General features: G+C 44.0%; 1 protein-coding gene across 25 annotated transcripts in view; it reads left to right on the top strand.

The window, feature by feature from the left end:
• The window catches only part of LOC115157974 (receptor-type tyrosine-protein phosphatase S), a 280,182-nt gene that overhangs the window by 219,618 nt on the left and 47,931 nt on the right, over window positions 1-12,633 (top strand). For 13 of the 25 annotated variants that reach the window (XM_029706364.1, XM_029706362.1, XM_029706383.1 and 10 more), the window contains 8 exons: window positions 204-298; window positions 657-907; window positions 1,623-1,710; window positions 2,842-3,054; window positions 3,383-3,549; window positions 4,525-4,539; window positions 4,821-4,936; window positions 11,973-12,020. In XM_029706364.1, the coding sequence (XP_029562224.1) occupies window positions 204-298; window positions 657-907; window positions 1,623-1,710; window positions 2,842-3,054; window positions 3,383-3,549; window positions 4,525-4,539; window positions 4,821-4,936; window positions 11,973-12,020 (993 nt within the window). The remainder of the gene's footprint in view (window positions 1-203; window positions 299-656; window positions 908-1,622; window positions 1,711-2,841; window positions 3,055-3,382; window positions 3,550-4,524; window positions 4,540-4,820; window positions 4,937-11,972; window positions 12,021-12,633) is intronic. The other 12 variants (XM_029706387.1, XM_029706384.1, XM_029706386.1 and 9 more) reach the window with 5 other exon arrangements.

Here is a 12,633-nt window from a genome sequence, read left to right as displayed (position 1 = left end):
GCCTATCACAGCACAGCTCACCGCCCGCTCACTACTCCAACCCAGAGGACCCCAGCTGGGAAAATAACTTACGCTTCCTTTTTTTCTCTTTCACACTCTCTCACTCTCTCCTTTCCTCCTTCCCCAGCTCTCCAAACTAAACACAACCCCTCTGTTTTTGTTTTGTTCGTTTTTCTTTATTTTTCTCTTCTCTCTCACGACAGATGTCCCGAAGAACTTCACAGTGAAGTGGGTCACCAAGACAACGGTGTTGCTAACGTGGAAGTTTGCCGAGAGACGGTTCCCATTCCGGTGCACGGTGAGCGAACGATAGACAGACAGACAAATCGACACACACATCTACAGGACTCTATGAATTCATTTGTGACTAATTATGCCACTGACTGCAATTTTGATTTAAGTCACAGTTCAAACGATGCAATCTTGAATAGACCAAATTATAGAGTTAATCAACCCTTACAGAGAGAAGTCTATAGACAGCCAGGCATACTCATGCCATCTTGGAACACACTATTCCCAAAGAATATCTCCTACAAACTAGTTTTACATTGTCCATGCTTTTACCCAGCAGTTTTACCCCGGAGCTGAGACTTCCCTAATGTGCCTTTTTTTAATGTGTCTCCGTTTGTCCATCTGTCCATCTGCCCCCTGTCCAGATTGAGTACAACCGCCAGAAGATGGACGTGGACGCCCGGCTGACCAAGGCGCTGGTCACCAGCCTGCGGCCCAACACCACCTATGAGTTCCGGGTCACGTGTCAGGAGAACACAGAGGGTGGACCTCGCCACCGCGTGGTCGCTAGGACTGCACCGCCCATCCTGGTCAAGAAGCCCAAGCTGGACCTCTACTCGGAGCCGGACAACATTCTGACCATGGGCTTCACCCCGGTGGAAAGCAAGGACATCAAGTGAGAGAAATTGACACCTAGGTTTCGGTATATGGGTTCATGGGTTTGCCTGACGTGGTTCTTTCTTTCATCGTTCATTCTTTTGCTGGTTCATCCTCCTTTCTATCTCGCTTTCTTCTTTTCGCTCTTTTGACGGTTCGTCCCTCTTGCTTGCTGTCCTCTCTTTTTTTCACTCCCTCAAACTCCCACACTCTTCCACATAGCACACATTACACCTTGCTTTCTTGCCCTCGCCGTTGCCAACCTTCTGTCTTGCTCTCTCATTTCCACTCTCACTCCGGTGTTCCATTATCCTCTCCCTCTCACATTCCTTTTCCTCTGACTTACTATCTATCTCGATCTCTATCTCTATCACTCTCTCTCTCTTTCTCTATCTCTCTCTCTCGCTCTCTCACATACATACATGCATGCATGCATACATACATACATACATACATACATACATACATGCATGCATACATACATACATACATACATACATACATACATACATACATACATACATACATACATACATACATACATACATACATACATACATACATACATACATACATACATACATACATACATACATACATACATACATACATACATGCACACACACTTTCAGGCTAAACCCAACCTAGTCCCTTCGTCTCTGTAGTGTAAGTTAGTGTTATGGCTCTCTGAAGGTGTTGTATGTCGATGGTACTGATGTCTGTGTGCCTCGCAGGAATTTCTATGTGGTGGTGGTACCACTAAAGAAGGGCTCGGGAACAGCCCGACATCACAAGAACCCAGACGAGATGGACTTGGAAGAGGTAAGAACCGAGGAATTACACACATTCCAGCGTTGCTCAAAGTCCACAATGGACTTGTGTTTCAACCACAGTGCTCCTCCCAGGTGACTCAACTTCTTTTTATCACTAGAAACTTGAACCATATGTACCATATCTGAATAAAACTGCATTTTTTTTTTTTTGGTGACGTACTCAAAAGGCACAACATTTCTATAAAATGTCATATTGCGCCCTCGCATGTGCTTCTGGCTAAGTTTGCCATATGCCATGGAGATGTTAATAGCAGCGTCGGAGAGGTACTGTCGTTTTCCCCAGGTGTGGTCCCTCTCTCCCTCCATCCATCCTGCCTGGAGAGAAGGGAATTACCTCCCTGCTCCCAGCCTTCCTCGGTTGTTAGGGGTGATCTTGAGCTGTGATCAGCGAATGGGCCGCGGGAAGATGTTGGAGGTTGGGATCTTCCCGCGGCTTTGGATCAGCGGTGAGCTGATTTGGGATTACCAATATTCCACCTCTTTCGGAGGACTCCTTCATTTTCTGTTGTAAAGGAATGGAGTGGCCTGGTCTGTCAGGGCACCATGCCAACAAGCACCCTATTGACTTTGGGGCCTGAGTGTGCGGAGGGAATCAACCTGCAAAACCCTATTTAGGAAGTTTTCAGTGGACATTTAGATTTTTACACAAACTCCATTGATCAGGTATGTTCTCCTCTTCGCACACTGACTGATCAGATAGATGGATGGATGGAGCAATAGGAATGATAAACTCATGAGTAGACAGGTAGGTGGAGGAAAAGAGACAGACAGACAGACAGACAGACAGACAGACAGACAGACAGACAGACAGACAGACAGACAGACAGACAGACAGACAGACAGACAGACAGAGGCAGACGGTACTTTCGATGGATACAGTGGGTCTGCCAACTCTTTCCCTTTTTAACGTTTTAAGAGAGCATGCATGAACATTCTCAGTCAACTTTTTCAAATAGAGATGAAGCAATTAATATGTAGAGAGATGGATAGACAGCTACATTTGACAGATAGACATTCAGACGGACAAACTAACCAAGATAAAGTCCCTTAGACATCTCACACCTCCTCAGCCCCCTTCCATACCTCCTTCACCTCACCCCTCTCTCCCTGTCCCCTCCAGCTGCTGAGGGACATCACCCCGAAACGTCGCACCAGGCGCCAGCTGAGCCAGGCGGACGGCAAGAAGCCTTACATCACAGCCTGCTTCAAGCAGCTCCCCACCTCGTTCACCCTGGGCACAGAGCACCGCCACAGCAGCTGTGAGAACAAACCTCTGGAGCCCGGGCAGGAGTACGTCTTCTTCCTGCTGGCCGAGCTCAACACCACGACCGGGGTGAGGACTAGAGATGGAGATGAGAGGCGCATGTGGATACACGTGCACGTGCACATGCACACTCAGACACATATACGCTTGCACACTCATACATACATACACACACACACATATCCATATACAATATCCATACACAGTATAGAGATAACTAACTGGTCATACCAGATGTTTGAATGAGTTAATGAAAGATATTCATGTTATTTATAGCTACACTACTTCTCAGTTTAATTCCATTGAGCCCTTGTCTATATTTTATGACTGTCTATTTGTTTCCTGTTAATTGTATTGAGCCCTGTGTCTATCTCTCTCTCTCTCTCGCTCTGTGTAGAAAATGTTTGCGGCCAGCCCATACACGGATCCAGTGGTGACCCCAGAGATGGAAGTGGATCCTCTGCCCATCGAGACGGGTGGAGATGGCCTCATCTGGGTGGTGGGGCCCGTGCTGGCCGTGGTCTTCATCATCTGCATCGTCATCGCCATCCTCCTCTACAAGAAGTGAGTTACGTTGTAGGAGACTCTGGGGGGGGGGGGTGTAGGCTACAGGGGATTCTGAGGGATGGTGTTTGTTCTGTATGTTGGGGGGGGGGGGGTTGTGTGGGGGGGGTGACTTTCAAAATCTAACAAAATGTACGAGAATTTCAGTATGAGAATTGTGAATGAAGGGAAGGTTGCGAAGGAGGGGACAAAAAAGGAGGGACTGCGGGGATAAGAAGACGCAGAAGGTTTAGGGAAAGAGCTAATGCTCTGTGTTAATTGAAACCAGAAACATATTAAGGATGATATCTTCACTTGAAGGGGAGATGTCTAAAGCCTTGTTTTAACCTCAAAGTAACTGAAATCGAAAGTATTTACAAGCAAGCAGTTAAAGTACTGTGTCGGATTCCGTTTTAACAGTTGTAGGCAACACACTGTCTAAGAGACCACAAGCCCCAGTAGTATACTAGAACTGTGTGCAGTCATGTATGTAGAATAAGCAGGCCAAAGTTTGAGTAGGAGAAACAGGGCCTAACTTTCAGATGCTCCCTGACAATTAGTCTGACCTTGGCTTGTACCTCTGCATGCTGGTGGTTAGGGAGAGTAACATCTCTCCTTGGATCTCTCTCTCTCTCTCTCTCTCTCCTCTCTCTCCTGCATTCCCTCTCTCTCCCTGGTGGCTAGTGTTTCTACCTGCCCTTGGTCCTGACACCCCCACCCCCCCCCCTCACCAAGACACACACACACAGTCATAAACACACACACACACACACACACACACACATACCCACACACGCACTCAAGGTAACACACACACACACGACCCAGACCGGCTCCTCCAAATGCTGATGAGCTTTATCTAGCTAGCACTGCGAGGCGGCTGCCCCTGTGAATTTTAAAATGCTCTCTATTGATTTCTCTCTTCTCCCCCCTCTCTCTCCTTGTGTTGTGTTTTTCCCCTCTTTATATATTTATTTGAATTGCTTTCTCCGGAAGCAGCAAACCTGACAGGTAAGGCTTAGCCGTACTTTATTGCTGTGTGTTTTTTCGGCAAGAAAATGACCTGTCTCAGCATAAAATATGTTTTTAATTAGTCGGGGTGAAAAAATGTCAGGGAAAGAGAAGCTGGCTCACTAGATATTACTCTGGAACTTGTTTCGTGGAGGGTTATCTCGACATTCAGCACTAAAGTTGTTGTAGCAGCACAGTGAGCTTTTTTGTGTGGAGGGTGGACATTTTGTTTGGTTGGGTCTTGACGGTGTGCGTCTGTGTTTTCCTTTCCCCCTTCAAAGCCGTAAACGAAAGGAGTCGGAGCCCAGAACAAAATGTCTGCTGAACAACGCAGAGATCACACCCCACCATCCCACAGACCCCGTGGAAATGAGACGCATCAACTTCCAAACCCCAGGTACGGTGTGGAGACGGGACACATACGAACACAGACCAATTTAGCAGCATTGTAGGGACTTATAAGTGAATGCGCACACATGTACACTACCGTTCAAAAGTTTGGGCTCACTTAGAAATGTCCACGTTTTCCATGAGAACATACATGAAATGAGTTGCAAAATGAATAGGAAATATAGTCAAGACGTTGACAAGGTTATAAATAATGATTTTTAATTGAAATAATAATTGTGTCCTTCAAACTTTGCTTTTGTCAAAGAATCCTCCATTTGCAGCAGTTACAGCCTTGTTGTCAACTTGTTGAGGTAATCTGAAGAGATTTCACCCCATGCTTCCTGATGCTCCTCCCACAAGTTGGATTGGCTTGATGGGCACTTCTTATATACCAAACGGTCAAGCTGCTCCCACAACAGCTCAATAGGGTTGAGATCCGGTGACTGTGCTGACCACTCCATTATAGACAGAATACCAGTTGACTGCTTCTTCCCTAAATAGTTCTTGCATAGTTTGAAGCTGTGCTTTGGGTCATTGTCCTGTTGTAGGAGGAAATTGTACGAGGGTGTGCATTTCCTAAAAAAAGTATGTATGCATGTACATGTGTTGGGGTGAGTGGTGGGTGTTTGCATACACTACTGTTCAAAAGTTTGGGGTCACTTAGAAATGTCCTTGTTTTATTAAGCGCCGTCCACAGGGTTGCAAAATGGAGTGATAGCCTTCCTTCTTCAAGATCCCTATTACCCTGAACAAATCTCCCACTTTATCACCACCAAAGCACCCCCAGACCATCACATTGCCTCCACCAGGCTTGACAGATGGCGTCAAGCACTCCTCCAGCATCTTTTCATTTTTTCTGCGTCTCACGAGTGTTCTTCTTTGTGATCCGAACACCTCAAACTTAGATTCGTCTTTTCATTACACTTTTTTCCAATCTTCCTCTGTCCAGTGTCTGTGTTCTTTTGCTCATCTAAATCTTTTGTTTTTATTGGCCAGTCTGAGATATTGCTTTTTCTTTGCAACTCTGCCTAGAAGGCCAGCATCCCGGAGTCGCCTCTTCACTGTTGATGTTGAGACTGGTGCTTTGATGGGTACTATTTAATGAAGCTGCCAGTTGAGGACTTGTGAGGCGTCTGTTTCTCAAACTAGACACTCTAATATACTTGTCCTCTTGCTCAGTTGTGCACCGGGGCCTCCCAATCCTCTTTCTATTCTGGTTAGAGCCAGTTTGTGCTGTTCTGTGAAGGGAGTAGTACACAGTGCTGTACGATATCTTCAGTTTCTTGGCAATTTCTCGCATGAAATAGCCTTCATTTCTCAGAACAAGAATAGACTGACGAGTTTCAGAAGAAAGTTCTTTGTTTCTGGCCATTTTGAACCTGTAATCGAACCCACAAATGCTGATGCTCCAGATACACAATTAGTCTAAAGAAGGCAAGTTTTATTGCTTCTTTAATCAGAACAACCTTTTTCAGCTGTGCTAACATAATTACAAAAGGGTTTTCTAATGATCAATACGCCTTTTAAGATTATACACTTGGATTAGCTAGCACAACGTGCCATTGGAACACAGGTGAGATGGTTGTTGATAATGGGCCTATGTAGATATTCCATAAAAAATCTGCCGTTTCCAGCTACAATAGTCATTTACAACATTAACAATGTCTACCCTGTATTTCTGTTCGATTTTATGTTATTTTAACGGACGAAACATGTGCTTTACTTTCAAAAACAAGGACATTTCTAAGTGACCCCAAACTTTTGAACAGTAGTGAATGCAAACACCCACCACTCACCCCAACACATGTACATGCATACATACTTTTTTTAGGAAATGCACACCCTCGTACACAAACAATCAAACACCCCTCACACATTGACATACACATGGAACATAAAGACATCCATACTCTCACCAGCTTATGCACACACAAACATGTTCATGCATACACCCAAGTGACCTCACACAATTATCATGTGAAAAAAAATGTGAATGGCTCATGTATCACTAAAAATCATAGTGGATTTCAGACTTTCAGACCCATCAGCTCAATGAAACTATATTTTGAAAGGTTTTGAATGTAGACCAATGCTGTGTTTTGTGCTTTAATTTGTGTTTCTCCATCTACCCATACATACTACTACAAACCAACCATTCACAATAACCATAACACCTTGTATCTCTAAAATTATAAAGATTAGAGATAGTTTTTTTGTATTATAGGGTCTTTCTCAAAACCTCGTCCTGTACTTTTAGTCCACTTTTCTGTCCTTCTACCATCACTGTCTTCAAGTGTTGTTGTTGTTCATCATCTTGGCTGGAAAAGCCCTCTCCGTTAAAAGACAAGAGCACTTGATCCTGCTCTCATTTTCTCCGGGCTTCTCCGTCTAAAGCCTTGGCTGACATTTCCCCATGGCTTCTGTCTGGCCTTGTTGTCTGTCTACACCCTGTGACCTTGTCGCACATTCCCCCGTCCTTGTCTTTTCTCCTTGCTCCCTTGTTTCCTCTATTCATCTCTCGCTCCCCCTCTCCTCGTCTATCAGTCATCAGTCTTCTGTCGCCAATCTTCAGTCCATCAAAAGGCTCACATTTCAAAGGACCTAATCTCCTGTGCTGCATGGTGAACTCGAGATTTGGTGCAGGCAGCCTATACTTGTAACCCCCACCCTATTTGTACATTGGAGGACAGAGCGAAATATCATTGGACTCCCAACACACACACACACACACACACACACACACACACACACACACACACACACACAGGTTCCAGTTGCTTGAACCCCTCTCCTTTATCACACACTCTCGGATGTAGGGCTCGTACCCTCACCACCGGCCCTGTAATAGCAGAGAAAATGAGCATGATGGCCTTTGGTCGTATTTGTGTCTGCTTTCCTTCCAGTTCATTCCCTCCTCCGCATCTCTACTCTCCTCCTCCTCCACCGCTCCTTAAAGAATAATGAAAAACCTTATTACGGTGGCTCTCTCTATCACACACACACACACACACATTCTACATATTATTAAGTGAATCCTCTTCTCCTTTTGCCTATTACTGTCGTTCCATTGAATTCAATGTCATTATCTCTTCACTCGGTGAGATGTTAATTTAAACAGACATTTTAGCGCAATTAAGCTGGGCGGGGAACATTTTTGAACATCCCCATTAGCTAATAGTGGCCATTGTTCAAACGAGCGTACTCTACTACACTTGGAGGGCCCTCCAGTTCAACCCAAAGGAGCATATGTCACCAAGCCCATGCCTGCACAGTGGCCGCTGCCTTGGGTTAGCATGAAATATGTTTTAGATGATATGTCAGATGCTAAACCAGACTATAGTCTAGGCGTGTGTATATGCGTGTGTTCGTGCTGCTCTGGCGCCCTCTCGTCCTTATCTTTAGGTTTGTACTCCGGGTCTGTCTCCAGACTCGCCTGGCTAATGAAGCACAACTTAGTTGATATCTGTCATCTCCCCCTCCAAACCCACTCCTCCCCGTCTATAGCTATTAGTTATCTCTCTCTCTTTTCTTTTCCTCATTTTGTGCCTCCTACAGCTATTAACCTCTCTCTCGCTCTCTTCCTATCTCTGTCTCCGTTCTTTCCCACATTTTTCCTTCTTTTCATATTTGTCTGTCCCCTGTCATCTGTCTGCATTTTCTGGTTCCTTTCTTTCTGTGCTTTCGCTCTCTCTCTCCGAGGGCCACTTTCGCACATCTCCAAATCCAACTCCCAGAGGTCTCGGCTCTCATCATCTCACTTCCTGCCAAGCCCTCTGGTCAGAGGCTGACTTCCTCTACCAGGCCTGCAGGAGAATACCGTGCCCTGTTCACTTATGCATCCACACACTTACACACACAGACAGACACATACAGAAAGTATTCACACCCCTCGACTTTTTCCACATTTTGTTGTGTTACAAAGTTTTTTTGTCAACGATCTACACAAAATACTCTGGTGTTGTCAAAGTGGAAGAAAAATTCAAACATTAAAAAAAATGTATGGAAAATAAAACACTAATATATCTTGATTAGATAAGTATTTAACCCCCTAAGTCAATACATCCTTTGGCAGCAATTACAGCTGTGAGTCTTTCTGGGTAAGTCTCTAAGAACTTTGCACACCTGGATTGTTCAATATTTGCACATTGTTCTTTTAAAAATTCTTCAAGCTCTGTCAAGGTGGTTGATGATCATAGCTAGACAGACATTTTCAAGTCTTGCCATTTTGCCTTGTGTTTTAGGTAATTGTTGAATTACCTGCCTAAAAGGTGAATTTGTCTCCCAGTGTGTGTTGGAAAGCAGTCTGAACCAAGTTTTCCTCTAGGATGTTGCCTGTGCTTTGCTCTATTCCATTTATTTTTGTCCCAAATAACTCCCTAGTCTCAGTGATGTGTTGTGTTGGATTTGCCCCAAACATAATGCTTTGTATTCAGGACAAAAAGTGAATTTCTTTGCCAAATTTTTTGGAATATTACTTCAGTGCATATTTTGGAATATTTTTATTCTGTACAGGCTTCCTTCTTTTCACTCTGTCATTTATGTTAATTTTGTGGAGTAACTAAAATGTTGTTGATCCATCCTCAGTTATCTCCTATCACAGCTATTAAACTCTGTAACTGTTTTAAAGTCACCATTGGCCCCATGATGAAATCCCTGAGCGGTTTCCTTCCACTCTGGCAACTGAGTTAGGAAGTGTTCCTGTATCTTTGTAGTGAATGGGTGTATTGATACACCATCCTAAGTGTAATTAATAACTTCACCATGCTCAAAGGGATATTCAATGTCTTCTTTACGAGGCATTGGAAAACCTCCCTGGTCTTTGTGTTTGAATCTGTGCTTGAAATCCACTGCTCGACTGAGGGACCTTACAGATAATTGTATGTGTGGGGAACAAAGATGAGGTAGTCATTTAAAAATCATGTTAAACACTATTATTGCACACAGAGTCCATGCCACTTATTGTGTGACTTGTTAAGCACATTTTTACTCATGAATTTTATTAGGCTTGCCATAACAAAGGGGTTGAATACTTACTGACTCAAGACAGCTTTTCATTTTTTATTAATTTGTAAACATTTCTAAAAACATAATTCCACTTTGACATTATGGGGTATTGTGTGTAGATCAGTGACACAAAATCTAAATTTAATCATTTCAAGCTGCAACACAACAAAATGTGGAAAGATTCAAGGGGTGTGACTACTTTCTGATGGCACAATGCACACAAATACATGCTCCAACCCCACGCTTGCATCGGGGAACGCCTCATCTTTGTGTTTAACTACACTGTCTTTCCACAAGTCGTCGAAATCAGGTGGTACGCACACACACACACACACCGCCGGAATGATAAATTACGTTTTTAGACCGGAGATTTGTCGCCCCCCCCCCCCCCCCCCCCCCCCCCCCCTCTACATTTAATTAGTTATTGTCACGGTGAAATCAGAGGAAGGGGATGTCACACGTCTTCATCCCCATCTTTCTGCACTTGTCTGCTGATTTCCTGACCTGCTCATCCCCTTCTCATTATGCCCAGTCTCTCTTCATGGAAATTGTCAATTGAGTCAGATTCTCACCTCAGAGAAGCCTGACCGGATGACTTACGGGATGGTACAGAAGGATGAATCTTAGTTAGGCGTTAGCCCTTTGGGTACACCCAGCCACTCATCTCTGAAGTGTGGTAAGGGTTTTTAAGGTCACACTTTGAGGACAGGAAACCGTGTGCTCTGAGGACTTCCAATGAGATGACCTGTAACCTTTTGGTCACTACCTTTTGTGCACATCCATTGTTTCGTTTCCTTGCTTTCTCTTGTGCATATGACCAGAAGTATATTTTGTCTCTGTCGGAAGAAAACCTGTAGCTGTTGGAAATAAAGTGTGTGTCTTCATAAATGGTCAAATATGGCAGTTTTTACATTCACTGAAAGCTTTTTGGGGGAGATGTTTTGTTTTAACAGTGATGATTTACTTAAATGGCAAGTGTTCGTTGTTCTCCTTACAATGTAGTTTGAGGGCTACGCTAAAAAGGAGTTCACGTACTCAATCTTTTCACCACCAAGTGCCCTTGCCGTGTATAGTATTTGTATTTGCTGCAGCATTTGTACTTAATCTAGAGTATGCATCTATGCTTCATTGGGCTACTGTGTGCTAGCGGTCCATGAGTGTATTCAATTGAAATGCTTTTGTCTCCCAGAAACTGAATTTGCACTCCTTTCGAGTCCAGAGCAGTAAGCAGCTGCAGTGCCGAGCTTCAGTGACCTCATCTTGACCAAACAGACAGGTGTGAGGAGCACGGCCTAAGATGGCCCTCTTTCTGCCTGAGTAGAAAGACAGACAGAGACCTGAGAGGGTGTAGCTGTGACGCAGCCTTTACCTTCATGGATCTTCTTGACAGACTTTGTACTGTCAGAACTGCTTCCTTTCGCACCAGCTCAGACTTCTGAACAAAGGGGCTTTTCACCATTCATTTTTCAGAAGATATATAAGCCGTTTCCCTTTCTTTCTTCCTTCTTTCCTTCCTTCCTTTATTTCTTTCTCTCGCTCTCTTTTATGATGGCAATTTTCTTACCTCTGTTTATGTACGAGAAACAAAATCAATTTCTGACCCACACTATGGCAAGGCAGCTTGATAGAGGAGTTTCAATTGGGCAGGAGTGATGGACGCCTGTGCCAAACAAACAGCTTGTGCTGCCACCGAGGCACTGATTTTGCCAGTGGGTGGGAGGAGGGTCAAGGTATGCTGCTGAATGTGTGGCCTACTTTCCTCCTGCCTGTCTGACAGGCTGGCTTCAAATCCAACACTCCCTGTGAAGGACCTCAATAATTCTGGACAGGGGAGGATCTGTACAAAAATAACACAAAGAATAGTGATTAATAACATTGGTAAACATTTGTGAAGGATTGAGAAAATTTGCATCTCTGTATGTGTGTTTCTTCGCCTTTTATAATTTTGTCAATTTTTAGGATTTTTAAGTTGCCTTTGCATTTCAGCATTTTTTTTAAACAAGTTTTTCTTTCTTTTTTATGTTTGCTATTCTTCACAGATTCTGGTCTGAGCAGTCCTCTAAGTGATGCCGATTTTGACTATGAAAGTTAGTCCCTACGCATTTAGCTCCTGTGTTTGTCCTCTCGCATTATTTTTGATTTTCTAGCATTGCCCCCATTTACAAAGTTTATTTCCCACACGTTGCAATTTCAGCACTAATTTTCTTTTTTTTCTTTCGTAACCCAGCTGTTTTGACTTTGGTTGGATTTTCAGTTGCGTTATTCACACAAAGCTGTTTTGGCTGCGCATTAATCCACTATACGTAACCTCTGCGATCACTTCTGCTGATGTAAAGATGGGGGGGTTTTGCAGGAGTTCTGTCTTCTCTCTCACTCCCCTTGCTCCCCTCCCTCCACCCCCACCACTGCTTCAATTCCAATCTGAACTGACTGGGTCTTTCTGCAGTCTACGAGATAACGAGCGGAATTAATTAAAGACCCTGGCAAACGATGGTTCGACATTTGATCGTCTCCCTCTCGCAGGGGGAAAAAAGGAAAATCGTTTTTTTTCCCCCTCCAACGCCGAGGCACGCTGAGAGTGTCTTCTCTTTTATATGTAAATAAACATATATAAACAGGCCAGTGGCCGGGGCTATCAAAAGGAATCATTTTTTTCCCAAGCGTATCGACTGCAGATCGGAGATTGGAAATGTTTAATCA

The sequence above is a fragment of the Salmo trutta genome, chromosome 22 (genome assembly GCF_901001165.1).
Source record: "Salmo trutta chromosome 22, fSalTru1.1, whole genome shotgun sequence".
Lineage (NCBI taxonomy): Eukaryota > Metazoa > Chordata > Actinopteri > Salmoniformes > Salmonidae > Salmo > Salmo trutta.
The sequence above is the reverse complement of the archived record's forward strand: the minus strand, read 5'-3'. Positions and strand labels throughout refer to the sequence as shown.